This window comes from Acanthaster planci, linkage group LG09 (genome assembly GCF_054643075.1).
Source record: "Acanthaster planci isolate LZ-2023a linkage group LG09, COTS_SCS, whole genome shotgun sequence".
NCBI lineage: Eukaryota > Metazoa > Echinodermata > Asteroidea > Valvatida > Acanthasteridae > Acanthaster > Acanthaster planci.
Window position 1 is genome coordinate 5,211,324 of NC_141785.1, and position 14,162 is coordinate 5,225,485.

Genomic DNA, 14,162 nt, shown 5'->3' on the forward strand with positions numbered 1-14,162 from the left:
CACACAGGACTTTCACTCTAACCTCTCTTATAATTTACAAATAGCCTTAACATTATATTATGAATTGTGTTCATGAGGCTTTACTGAATCTTCTGTAATATTTGGACTGGGGTTTTCTCCATTTGTAAAACTGGTAAGTCTAAGGGATAAACAATGAAATATACGTAACTGCCAAAGAAAATGTTAAATGAGGATGATTTTGTTGCCTTACACATGTGCGTGTAATAAGCTAAAAAACTAAAATGGACACCTTTGTTGATTACAGATACTAGGTCTCGTGTTTGTCTGTTTGTTTTTTGAGAAGGTGCAGTTCAACATTGTGTTTGAAACTTTTTGATATCCGGGGTGCGAACTGGCTGCCATTTTGTGGCTACATAGTTGAATTTACAAAGTCCCACGCTGCCACGACCTGGATTCAACTGAACCTGGAGCGTTCCAGCCCCCACAATTTGATGTTTAAGATCGACAAGCTCAGTGACAAGACTTGCCCCGAATCACGAGGTATAGCAACAATGGGTCTAGTATGAAGAATCCAAATTGTTATGTTCACGTGAATTTAAAGAACTCCGTGTACCAGATTAATTATTAAAATTTAACTCGCAAAAGGCTTATTTGGGGGGCGACAGTGAAATCGGTACAGAGGTCCCCTGCATGCGTGCACACAACACACTTCTTAGGACTTGCTAAGTCACAGCAGAATGTACCCAAAAAAAATCCTCAGGGCACTACAAGTTTGAAATGGAACTACTCTGAAAAAATTGTAACTGGTAACAAATGTAAGCTGAAAGGTGGACTTTTTATGTCCTTTCTTGCCGCGCCAAGAAGGGAGTCAAGTTTTTTCAAGGGAAAAAGCACTCGCAGCAGCAAATTGACCAACCATCAATGGTGGTAGGGGTCAATTCCAAGGTGTATTCCAGCAAAACGATTTTCGTCACTGTTCCTCCTTTCTGTATGATTTGCCCCATTTTTTCTTTTCTCATTTTTCTTTCCTATTTGTTCACTTGTTTGTCTCCCCCCATTTTGTGAAGCCTGCGGTAAGAGCCCATTTTCAAACGGCATCACCCACAAAAAGATGAACTTTTTTCCCCCCAAATGTTTTGGCAATTTGTCGGGCAGGGAGCGCTAAACGGAAATGAGAAAAATAAACACCAGGGATGTTTTTTCTTCAATGTACGTCTTGGATGACTGCGCGACATTGCATTTTCATCAGTGCATTCATTATTGTTTTGTACATGTTTTTCACAATCCTCTGAAGCGAGGTGTTCCTCAAATATTTGGGTGGCTGCGCAACATTATTTCTTCGTATTGTATGCACATATGTACTTTCTTTTCAATGGATGATGGATGATCTGTTTCCTTTGGTGGTGGTGGTTTGTCGAGATTGTACAAAAGAATTTAAAGAAGAGGGGAATCCCGGATTGTTTCTCAACTGTTTTGAGTGAATGACGCGATAATTTATTTCCATATCGAATTGCACTTTTGCTTTGGTTCGGGTATGTGTGTGTTTGTGATTGGTGGAAAAGAATTCAAGGTTGCAAGCTCTGATTGGTAGAAGAGATTCAGACAAGGCCGAGTACAGGCCAATGATCCTGTAAATGGAACTTAGCTTTGTTGGTTGAGTTTTTCTTCCTTTTGGGGTTGGTAGAATAATAAAGAAACTAAATACAACTGGGGAGGTCCGACTAGGGATTAAAGTGTCTTTGTGGGACAACGTGACTTGTATTTTCGAGTCGTTCACACCGTCTCGGTGTTTGTGTGGGTTTTATGCGTGATTGACAGGAAACAATCAACGCCACATTCTGAAGTGAGGTAAAATCCGCCGTTTGGTGGCTTGAAACAAGGCCAAATTTGTTGACCTGGCATAACAGGAAGAGTGCTTTGTCTGCGAATGGAGAATGTTCTCCCCGGGCAATCACGAGAGAAAATCTCAGACAACAATTCTTAGTCCCGTCGACTCGCAACGGTCCACTGCAGTAAGTGGCGAAGTATGTGACGCACGCTCACGATTCCCACAAAACTTTAATACTGAAATATCATCCTAAAGTAGGATATAGCTGTTCACCAAAATATGCACTCCAAAGTGAAGTTTTTTTTACCGAGTGAACGAATTTCGAGGGTCAAATTTTGACGCTCCCAAAACAAGAAGAGCTTTACACTTATTGGAATTCTGGTATCGTTTGGCATATATTAAATGACCGCAGTTGTGCCTGTCTTTCAGAGAGTCTTCAAGCAGGGAATCGAGACCCTGGCTACCGTGCTGCAGTGTTCGCATCCGACCGAGCCGTGCTGCCGTGCCGCCAGCGGCCGGCCAAATCAGTTAGCTCTCTTGCTAACTTGAAGCTCCGCTACGACGTTGACAGCACCGACTCATAGAGTACCGAAGTGTGACGTCACTGTGAACCAGAAAGTGCAGTGCAAACGAATGGAGTACGCGCGCGCGTTCGTTCCCGCGCTAATGCCTTTTACACACGAATTGTGCGCGTGACGTATTCACTTCGGTACTCTATACAGACACATGTATTTTGATAGCGTCGAGTTACGGCTGGAGAGACGTGTATGCATTAATGGCCACGTCAATGGAGTTTTTCTGTTATCACTTCTCTCTGGATGGTTGGATTCCTTTGACCCAGATATTTGAAAATTTACTGAGTATCAATCTCAAACAAGAAATTTCCAAGGAATGCTCTCGGAAGGGGGCAGGTGAGAATTAAGGACGACGAATCATTCCTCACAGAGGTCAAGCATTCGGACTTGAACAGTATCCATATTTGCATTTTCATATTTTCCAATTTAACAGAAGTCACTTTGGAGATACATCCCTCTAAATGATGAACAAAAATAACTTCTTAAGTTTGCCTACAGTGGCAGATATGCGACCGGATTTCACTAAATGAGTCTTGAAGCCACTGTTCCTCCAATAACTTTGCTTTAGTCATCATAAGAAACATTAGGTGGGTGAAAAATGCCAAGGATTCCTACTGATCTCCGCTGTGGAAAACTCTTTGAAGGGCCTTCAACTCAAAAGTGGCTCCGGCGACTAAAGACTCATTTTGTCCGGCCTGGTCTTATCTTATATGATCATATATATGATCTTATTGATCTTATATATAACAAATTATTGGCAATGTCAGGGAACTCAAAAACCAAGAACACCCCACACAATCTTCTGTAAGTAGACGGTATAGTACTGCTTATATCAACTGAAATGGGCGAGTCCAAATTTTTTCGGGCCCCATATACACTGTAAATAACTTAGGAATATCATTAAGTAACCTTTCTTGGCCTTTCTAAAGGTACACTGGTTCCCGTCCCGTGCCTAGTCTCCAGACGTCAGTTACAGACGTCCTCTGAACGTAGGGACCAGTAGGGGGTAATGAATCCGGCAGAATCCTGCCGGGTGTATGTAAATGAGAAAAGGGATGCCCGCTCAATGCACAAATCCAGCGGGAGCTGATAGCATATTTGCTTTTTCTTCTTCGCTGCCGAAAATAATTTCACCATAAATTGTTCAGTTATCTAAAATGACACACAATAACCACTGACTGAAATAAATTGCCGTCAAATGATTTATCGATGATTATCATTGAAAAATTAATTACCACATTGTGATGAACAGAGGTTTAGCAAGGACAGGTACTCGTGTTTTATTCGCCTCCCTGCTGAAACATATTTCATGTTAAAGCATTACTATTGGCCTGGCAAAAGTTTAAATATTCCGCATCCAAATTGACATGGCTAATCACACCCGTTAAACCGTAGCTAGCCACCGGTCTCTAAATAATATTGACAGGAAACACTCCATTCTAGGGGTTGAAGCTATTTTTCGTGGAGGGGGGCTTACACTCTTTGTGGAGGAAGGGAAATAAAACAGTCTGGCAAACTTGCCTTTCGCTCGATATGTTCCCCCATAAACATTTAGTTCCTGGGGTCATGTCCACTGATGCCTCACACCCAGGACCCTCTGATGATTTAAGCTCTGAGTTTGGCAATACTTTGGTGGCTTAGAACCAATAATGGACCCAATCCCCCAAATTTCTCCCAGTGGTAATGAAAATGTACCTTCGGTTTCACGACCACTGTACTGTAGTATTTTTGGAGACAATCAAGAAGCTTCATGGCAAAAGAAGGCTGAGGACTGAATATCGGCGACTGTTCATTTTTGCAAGATAAATTGCTCAATGAATTCATTTTGCTCTGTTTCTTCCTTCTGCAGTGCGGCGGTTTGTATCCGATATCTGTAATGTAAAGGGGGGGGTAGGACAAATTGAGAACACTGTACTGAAAGTTGAGCGCCCATCAAGGAATCCAGTCTGCTCTCAAATGGGCATGTGCACTTGTGCGGTATTCAAGAATGATCCCCTCAAGTTGAGAACACACGTTGGACAGCTTAGGACTGGCAATCGCTCCTCGTATGGGATCTCCTCAATGTAATCTGTTCAGGAATGGTCCGATTAAGTTGGAAACAATGCTGGACTGTTTTGGGAATGGCAAGTGTTCTCACATGGGAAGCCTTGCACGTGAACCCAATCAGGAATGGGTTGACCCAGTTGGAACTCAACATCGAAAAAGTCCATTCTTATTCAATACAATCTGGTTTCCAGGAAGCAGCATTCCAAATCAAAGACAGTGAACATTTCAAAGCAGGGAAAACTTCCTGTCTCTCTCTTAATACTAGCGCTGTGCCGAATATCCAAATATTTGATTGATTATCGAATATTATTTCCCAAATTTGAATATTCGAATGCAAAATTCAGGAAAAGGAAGGGAGATTCAAATGAAAAGTGACAGAAATCCTATGATTCGAAAAGTAAATTATTCATTAAAAAATTTAAAAGGAATAAAAAATTTCAACACTGCAAAAAGTATTGTTAGTCTCTTAAATCTTGCTAAATCGTGGCTGGAGATACTCTCAGACGTGAGAAGCTATTATGGTGGTCATAATGTATCATTGTGTGCGTTATTGCAACTAATTTTGTATATGTTTTGTTTGTCAGCAATCTGCCGGTCGGTTTGACTGAATACATGTACTCGGATTTTCGATCGAATTGAAGGTCAACTATTCGAATAGTGAATAACTTGAATTGACTCATCCCTATCTCTTACCTTTCGAGTTGTGTCTTCTTCTCTGCTATCAAAGCCTGCAACTGCTGTTGTTGGGCTTCTCTCTGCTTGGCAATGGACTTCAACAAGTTACGAGATCCAATGGCCTGAGGAAAAGAATAAAACAGTCATAACTACTCAGCTGAATTTAATTGGCAGATTCTTCAGAAAAAAATCTCGAGCCTGAGCAAAGTGTCATTTTCAATCTTTTGCTTCACTTATAACATGGCACTGCATGTTTACACAAAAAAACAGAGAATGAAACACGCCATCCAAACTGTCGAAAGTTTTTAAGCAGGCCATTTCCATTTATTTCCATTTATGAAAGAATAAATACGTCAGATTGGATTTGATTTGGTGCAATTAGAACATACATCAAACATACTGAAGAAATTATCTAACAAGGGCATGCATTTCCTATGCAAAGAATGTCAAGTAGACAAAGTGAGAACGGAAATGTTTCGTCTTTAATTGATGGTTTAATCAAGATTGAACTTTACAGTCTACAGAAAAAGACTTGCTTAATTAAACAATTCAGACATTACATGTATTTAGATTATAAAGTCAACAAACCTTCATTTTTTCTTTCTCAACTTCTTTTGCCAGTGAATCCACCATCTTAATCAACCCTTCAACTATTGTCTGAAAGCTGCCAATTTCTGTAAAGTTTTAAAATGAAAAGAGAAAGGTGTGTCATCATAAAGGCTGTAATTTGGGGGCAATTTTTAGGCAATATCCAGGTGCTCGTTCTTCAAGTTTTAAATCTCGGTGTGTGCTTTGATCACCACTCTATGGGGCGGTGTGGACATCCAGGATTCTCACAAAATGACAGGTACTGCGCCGGTGAAAACAGCAATCTTAGCGACGTAAGCACGCACCAGCCAGACCGAGGATCGGGTGAAATCTTTATTCTTTTATCTGTACGTATGCGTGCGCTCATTGCAGTTGTTTTCACCGGCCCGGTGTGATTGCTACCCGTATTTTTTGTGAAACTCCCAGATGTCCACGCTACCCCATAGGCCAACAGACCAATTTCCCTCAAATATCAAATCAATCTTGCCCTCATTCTCGCGGTCGGACGTCCAGGAACTTATGTACATTATTGAATAGCACGAAGGGTAAATTTGCCCTTTTGCTGTGTGTTTAAAGTCCTCAGACTACATAGTGACGTCTTGCCGACTGCAAGATTCATCATAATTAAGATTCATAAGATCAGCTTACTGATAAATGTGCTATGTTGCTGCTATGTGGTAGCAACTACATGTACATGTAGGCTTAAGTAGGCCTTGGTAGGCCTAAGCTGAAAACTCAAATCTTTAAGTAATTTTCGTGGCCTGACCAAAGCAATGCCATGGATAATGCAATCGGCCTAGAGATCCTGATGAACCAGCGTTAGTATGGTTAGCGATCAACGTGACCAGTGGCACGTACTATGTGGGCATGGTGGGCTAGGCCTATGCGTTGTCATCCATGCATGAGGTTTTAATTATAGCGGAACAATGAGCAGGGTTTTGACTCCTCAAGTTTGCAATACTCACTTTCTACAAACTCCTGACACTCTTCTTTCAATTCTGATGTCTGCTGGTGAATTTCAGGTTCCAATACCCTGATTTTATTCAACTCATCGAAGTGCAATCCTGCCTTGGCAACAGCTTCGTCCGCCATGTCTGATGGAATTTCGCTAATCGCCGGTAACCATTCCCTGAACACCTTGAACGCAGTGTATGTGAAAACGTACCGTCGGGTACCTGTTCTTTTCGCTGTTGCGCACGCAAACACATGAGGGCGCCTTTTCGCTGTCGTCTGCATATGTAGGTCTGGTCGTCGTCTGCAGTATTTTGTGCACAGTAGCAAACACAAACCCATTTATAACCAAAGATATGCACCTATCCACTGTTTCTCTACAACCCCTTGCGTTGCAATGTTATTTTCAATGCCAAATGGCGGGACCCCACGAAGATGTCATTCAACACGACATTGAACGGGTCGGCGAAACACTTTGAAATGTTAAAGCTCACAACTGATCCATAATTTTGATACAGTCAACCCTTTAACTGAAACACATCTTTTCCAATAACGTTTTATCTTCTGAGTCCACTTAAGCCTACGTGAAATTGAAGTTTCAACAGAATGAAAGAATGCAGAATAGGTTGTCTAAAATTTAAACAGGGAGACGTGGGATGATTTTTGTCAGTATGCTTTTCTTCATTTATGAGTATCAACCAAATTTCTCAGATAATTACCACAACAGATGTAACAATCGTTATTTGTACGAATGTCCCCTGTCGGTAGGCAGCCTGCCCTCAGGAGTCCCAAACCGACCAGTTTCATACATGGCTTTTTGGACGGCTAAACACTTTATCCACAAATTTGATTCGCTCAAGTGAGCAAAATAAAATGAATATTATTTTAAAAGTTCGAAGACTTCATCAGTGATAAAAATGCTATCTACTGTTTTAACTCTAACAGGTGCTTACCAACTATACTGTTTCTATAGGGTATTGTGGTTTTCACATTGGAAATTGGCATTATTGTTTACTTATAAATGTTACTTGTAAATATACACCTTCAACCAACTTCATGCAATCGTTGGATGAACAATATTCTTTGAACAAAACCTTTTAACTGGGGGAAACACAAGCGAAGACGATATGTGAAGCAGTTTAGAGACCGGTTATCCCGATTTTTAGCTGAGAACATTATTTGGGGAGGAATATTTCATGACAGTACTCTCCAGTTGTTGGAATATGTTGGCAGCCAGAGGTGAAAGCCAACATCAAAAACGGATGTCATGAACCGGATCATAAAGTACACAATTGCCTTTAACGTCGGGAGTGTTTTCCGGTGATGGGCTTTGGTCTGATGCGGACGCCTAGAATTCCGACTGTAGAAAGGAATTCAAGGGTTGATTCAAGACCCGTAGAATGCGATGACTTTTAAGATGAAACTGTATCATCTTCTTGAGGTTTTCTTGTTTCTTCGAGATTCTCGGTTTGATGGTGGTGGAGTTCTGGTGGGGTGTTATTTGTCTCTAGATCGGGATGATCGACAGGGGACTCGTCAAAAGATAATTTCGAAATTTGTGATTCGCTTTCACATAGAAAACGCACCTCTTTTGTCGATTGTTCATGGACTTTGACAAGAGTTTCTGTTGTCTTTAGACGGTTTGAATGGTGGGCATTTAGACGAGAATGGGGTTGTACATTTTCCGAGTGTGAGACTTGATAGTCGACAGAATCATTCTCCAATGATTCCGCAGGTTTCTTCGATGATGGAGTGTCCCTCTCCGCCGTGTTTCCACCCGAAACACATTCTGTACTCTTTGTAGATTGTTCGTGAACTTCGTAAATATTTGCTTTGGTTGGGAGTTTATTCGATGAACAAACTTCATACTCCCTGGAAGACACTATTGATTCAGGTATCGGTGTAAGAAATTCCGAATGGCGCTGTTTTAGCATGTATCTGCCTTGGTCGATGAATTTAGTCGTTTCAGTTTCCCCATAGTACACTCCCTCTAGTGTTGACTGGTTGCCAGTGAGACCATACATTTCTAAACAACGTCTATTAGTAATCATACTATCATTTTCTGATAATGGATCATCGCATGTTGCAAAGTCTTCGATGCCTGGTTCCTGGTTTTCCGTATTGGGGGCATCTTTTCTGTTATCATTATAACCAAAGCAGCCACACAGCGAAGAACAGGGCAGGTTACCAGTTGTATACTGGGGACCAATGACGAAGCCAAGCGATTGGAAGAACAACGTACTGTAAGTCCAACTGACGACCATGACGATCATGAGAAAGATGCCGAATTGTACGTAACCGTACACCGTGGCGGGCATCATGAAAGCTCCCGCCAAAAAGGTGGACAGAGCCGCAAGGGAAATAGCGCCAGATATGGTGGACAGAGAATAACGAGTTCTGCTCTTACGGTCATGATACGGCGCCAGCCTATACGTAACGCCATAATGGATGGTAAAATCTACAGACAAACCCACTGACAGCGTAATTACAATGGATTCCACAATGTTTAACTCCCAGCCAATTAAAACTAAAACAGCCGTCGTAACAATAACAGTACTTGCTATGGTTATCGTAGCACTGATCGCAAGTATTACGTTCTGAATGGTAAAGATCAGAATTAAGGATCCCAGACCTAAAGTCAGCAGTATGGAAAACACCGTGCCCGAAGCCAGACTCTTTTGGAGGTCGTAGAAGCCTATGTCTGTTGTAGCTGGTACAAACCATCCGTGCTGCAGATGCGACGGCGCAGATTTCATTCTTGATTCCATCCAGGTGTTGGCCAATGTCCAGAGTTCATCGTTGACGGCGTAGGACAAGCTCTCCTTGTAGGGCATCGTGAACGGCACAGTGAGAACAGCGAGCTCAGAGCTGTTTATTCTGTACCTTATCGTAGGGATGTAACCCGCGTCGTGGAAGCGACTCAGGCAAATATTGAAGACTGATTCGGGGAAGGGGAACGTTTGGCCGCAGCATGGCGAAGCATCCTGACCAGTGATAGGGTGGACAAGGCACTTCCAGCCCATGACAAGCTTCATGGTCTCGATGAAACAGAGGTAAAGACCATCGGTTTTGAAGAAGGTCTGATTCTTCAAATCTTTGCAAAAGTCCAGCAACCACTCCTGATCAGATGGACTGGAGAATCTGAAGGCCTCATGGGGATTAAATGTTCCCCAATCATCGGGATCCCATAAGTTACCGTTGTCAACTGCCTCCACACCCCACACAAGGAATCCAAAAACATTAAGTTTGTTCTCCCTGGAAAAGGAAAACTTTCCTTTGTAAGTGAAGTCGTACTGCTCGAAATGGTGAGATCGGATGAGAAGCTGGTTCTCTTCGACACTCGGTAGCTTTAGACCAGGATTGTAAAATATCACAATAGCGCCCCCTGCGACAAACAGGAGGTAAATGACGATCCAGACATACCTCAGCCTGAAGACGACGGAGGGTAGGGTTCCTTCAAAGAACCATCTCAGAAACTCGAGTAGTCGCTGTCGATGGGTGACACAGTTCGAAGTGTAGTGGCTTGTAGCAACCTCTTTGTCATCTTTGCCTTTCGGGCGATAGGTACAGTTCGTCAGCTTGTGGCTGACGATGACGAACGCCGGCGTGATGGACAGGGTTAGGAACAAATTCATCAAGATCGCTGTGCCAGCAAACACGCCGAAACACTTGATGGCGGTGATATCCGAAATGATGCAGGCGTACAGCGCCACCGTAGTGGTGAAGCTCGTGACGCACATTGTCGTCGCGGCGTGTCGTAGTGTCTCCCGAGTCAACGCCACCAAGTCGTTCTCACCTATCTCCGAGACGCTTTTCTTCCACAGGTCCATGAACACGAAGGCATCGTCTGCCCCGATACCGATGACAAGGATTGTTGCTATGGTGTTATTAAACGTAAAGATCGGCCTGGCGAATACGACGGTGTACAAAAAGTACGCCATCACGAGAGAGTAAGCAATATTGAACAACGACGCTAAAGTTACTGTGAAGGAACCAGTGTAAGTCCATATAAGGATGAATATCCCCAACACGCCGATACCCAGGTAGAGTGAATCTGCCAGGAGAAGGCTGGAGAATGAACTGTATTTGAGGGAAAAGTCCACCGCTTTGAGTTTGGTGATACCGTCGGAGCAGGAGCAGCCCTGCAGGTTGTCACGGTAAATCGCCTCTAGGGCGGACCGTTCGGATGTGTTCACCGGAAAAAACACAGCCGCCACATCTGCTGTGGCCGATTCGTTTTTTAAGATGCTCTCGCTGAAATTCGAGGGCAGGAGAAAGAACAGCATGGTGTGGAGGGCGAAGTCGTGTTGGGCGCATTCCGCAGGCATGGTGTGAAAGTCACGCGAATCTTCGACCTCCGAGCGAGTGCGATTATGGAAGATTGATACACACTGCTCCAATAACATGATCACTTGTTCCACGTCGCTGTCGGTGATATCTTGGCACGAGGTCTTATTGGACAGTAAGGCAACATAGTTTCCAAGAGACCAAGTGCTTGAGCACCGTCCAGCATCATGGCAGAGGCAGTTCGACTGGTACATGGGATGAGACGAAATGAGGTTGGTTTCTGCAGAGCATACTGACTTCAGACTTGATGCGGAAAGCATGTCTCGTCCATCAACTCCTTCAAATATCACCTTGGCAACTCGTTTGTCCCAATCCCCTACGAATAGAAAGAATATAGGATAAAGTAATTTTTTGGGTCAGAAACCTGAATGTGGTGGCAATAACATCTTAATGCAGGTTACATTTGGTGATTTATGTTGGTGAAGATGATGATGGTAAATGGAGATCATTCTGTTGAGTTATTGGTGGTGATCATGATTATAGTAAAGGTGCTTATGTCAATACTGATTTTGATAATGGTGAGATGTTTGATGTAGTAATGGTAATGGTTATACTTTGGTGAAAGTGATTTGGTGTTTATAGTGGTGGTGGTGGTGGTGAGTGTAATGATTATAGTGATAATAATTGTGATTAACTATTTTATTTTGATAATGACGAGAAGATGGATCAAGTCATGATAATGGTGATGATTGTGATTTGGTTATGATGATGGTGAGTGTAATAATGGTAGTGATTATGGTGAGGATGTGATGGTGGCGATGATTTTATTATGACTATCTATAGTGAGTTTAATTATGCCACCTACATAGTGACGCACTGAACCAAATTGTTGGCTGGTATTGATCAGCTCGAGATGCCGCTTCAGGAAGGCAGCTCAGGTGGGAATCGAAGCTGGTCTCTCCACTGAACGCTGGAGGGATAGCCTGCTGAACTAAGTAGTCATCAGAGCGATACAGCATGTTACCAAAACTCCGAAGACGTGCAGAAATGACGGTGCCTCGTGCCTCGAAACCCTGGGTACAAGGACACATGCAAGATGAACTTTTATTTCCTTGAGGTTCTGCGGGTGTCCAGTGTTATTTTGACGAAGATTGACAAAATTATACACTGTGTTTTCAACAATGTATCGTTTATCGAACTGTAGAATTACCACTATAAGCTAAAAAAATGTTAAAATCAGTTCATTTGAAGTAAGAATTCAAAATTAATACACATTTCTATTTGGATATACCTAGTACATTTCTCACCTTTTCGGGATCTGATAAATCGGGAAACTTGTACAAAGTGAACACTATCGTTCCGCATTCAGTCATAGTGGCGAAAGCGAGGATGCAAATCACGTACCAAAAGTTTGTCAGAAACCTGGCATACCTTTAAAACAAGGATAAGAAGACATTAGGGTTGGTCATGAGCACGATACGTCCCTCGTGTTTGCTCGATAGGGTTACTTCACGATTTGCATTTCGCACAGCCTATGAGGGTTCATCCACCGATGCCCTGCCGTCATTTTCACGCCATTTTTCAAAATGAAATGGACACAATGTTACCGAAAGAATTGTGCCTATTTTTATCGTGACCGAGTGGGTAAAAACTATCGACTGAATGACCAGAATAACGGAACTCTTTGTTAGACTGAATTCCCCTAACGGATGTCTATATGCATACTAAGTTTCGAAATGATGGGGAAAAAACGAGGTTTTGAAGGGTAGATCTGCACCTGGTTGTGAATAGGTCCCAACCCGGGTTCTTTGAACTATCAACAGCAAGAACAAAACTCTAGTCCCAATTGCAGTAATATGGTACACAACGACACTATTAATTAAAGATTAACGAGTTTTGTTACTAACTACAAACTAAAAATACGCGATGTACACAGAATACTTACGAATCGCTGATACTAAATGCTGCTGTTGTTCCTTTGCTTCCATTTTGTCCCGAATCGGAATTCGTGTCTCCTTTTTCGATGGATTCATCCATACTGCTGTTTGTTGTTGAAACAACTTGAAGAACTTTCAAGACGAAAGGCGAATAAATGTTTTCGGTAGTTCCTTATAGTTATCGAGTTTCAGAGCTGTTTTTTTGTTCGAGTTGAATCCAATGTAAAGATGTGACAAGCGCTAGATGCGAGTCACATTTGCAGACACTCCGAAGTTTGCCACGATTATCAAACGCGTGTACAGGCCTATCGATTCTCGTGTAGTACGCCAGTCGATACTGAACACGCAAGAATGCCTTCTGCCAATAGCGGATAAGGCAATTAACTTCGATTGTTATTGTCGTGGGGCCTTCGGTTACTTCATGAGCTTGCTTTCTGTCTCCAATACGAGTGATCGTGACGCAAATTGCGTATCACTATAATTATCGTCCACGTAGGTGTGGATCCTGCGCATTATCAACATGCCAACCAGAACATTTGAAAGACCTGACCGGGACAGACATTAATTTTGGCGTCCAAACCGACAGCTCTACATTCTCTTTCGAGTTATTGCTGACTACAGTCCTGTTTACTATTCTCAGTTGACACAGAGGGCATTCCCCCATTTCCGTAAAAATTTTGTGCACTTTTCCCCAATAATGGCCAAGTTTTTGTCCAGCCTTGTGTAGCAAGTCTCCTTTCCCCATATCTCCCCCATAATTGCTCCTTCAAGAGAACACTTTTACGCATTGTCCTTTACTGTATTGTGTGTCGTACGGAGCGTCACCACAGCTGTCACATATGAAGAGCGCCACCTAAGTCACGGCACTAAACAGCGCCGACAAAATAATGGTGTCAAGCAGCCCCGGCCCCGCCCAACCGCTGTCCTTTTCTACCTTGCACCTTTCACCACAGTACAGCATAAAAGCTCATATCATCCTGCCCTCCCCCACACGTACCCACACCTTGATACGTCACCGCTTTGGCGTACAAATGTCAACAAGCGCAATTGACAGACTAGGACTACAGTACAAGGAAACGGAAGTCCTATAGTTTTCTTCTTTTTTTCCTAAGAAATTTAACAAAAAATGTCAAAAAAGCATTAGAGTAAATTCCAAGATAAACAAAAAAGCTATACGCGGGAATAATGGGGCAAAAGCTGACAGACCCACTAGAAATAAGAGCCAAATTAATAAACACAAAATCCATTGCAAAACAGAATTTAATTCGCTTTATTAAGATGGATACATATCAATCAAAGAAAGCATATCAGTCA

The 14,162-nt window shown here is 42.5% G+C and overlaps 2 protein-coding genes across 2 annotated transcripts; both read right to left on the bottom strand.

The window, feature by feature from the left end:
• Positions 1–2,744: 2,744 nt before the first annotated feature.
• On the bottom strand, positions 2,745–6,806 carry ift20 (intraflagellar transport 20). The gene is made up of 4 exons (XM_022230606.2): positions 6,639–6,806; positions 5,674–5,759; positions 5,104–5,207; positions 2,745–4,235 (listed from the first exon to the last, which is right to left on the bottom strand). Exons 1-4 carry the CDS (start codon positions 6,763–6,765, stop codon positions 4,154–4,156), a joined length of 399 nt encoding a protein of 132 aa, XP_022086298.1. The 5' UTR covers positions 6,766–6,806; the 3' UTR covers positions 2,745–4,153.
• Positions 6,807–6,933: 127 nt separating this feature from the next.
• On the bottom strand, positions 6,934–12,336 carry LOC110976904 (protein dispatched homolog 1-like). The gene is made up of 3 exons (XM_022230605.2): positions 12,219–12,336; positions 11,777–11,984; positions 6,934–11,287 (listed from the first exon to the last, which is right to left on the bottom strand). The coding sequence occupies exons 1-3, from the start codon at positions 12,282–12,284 to the stop codon at positions 8,037–8,039; spliced, it is 3,525 nt and encodes a 1,174-aa protein (XP_022086297.2). The 5' UTR covers positions 12,285–12,336; the 3' UTR covers positions 6,934–8,036.
• Between the last annotated feature and the right edge of the window lie 1,826 nt (positions 12,337–14,162).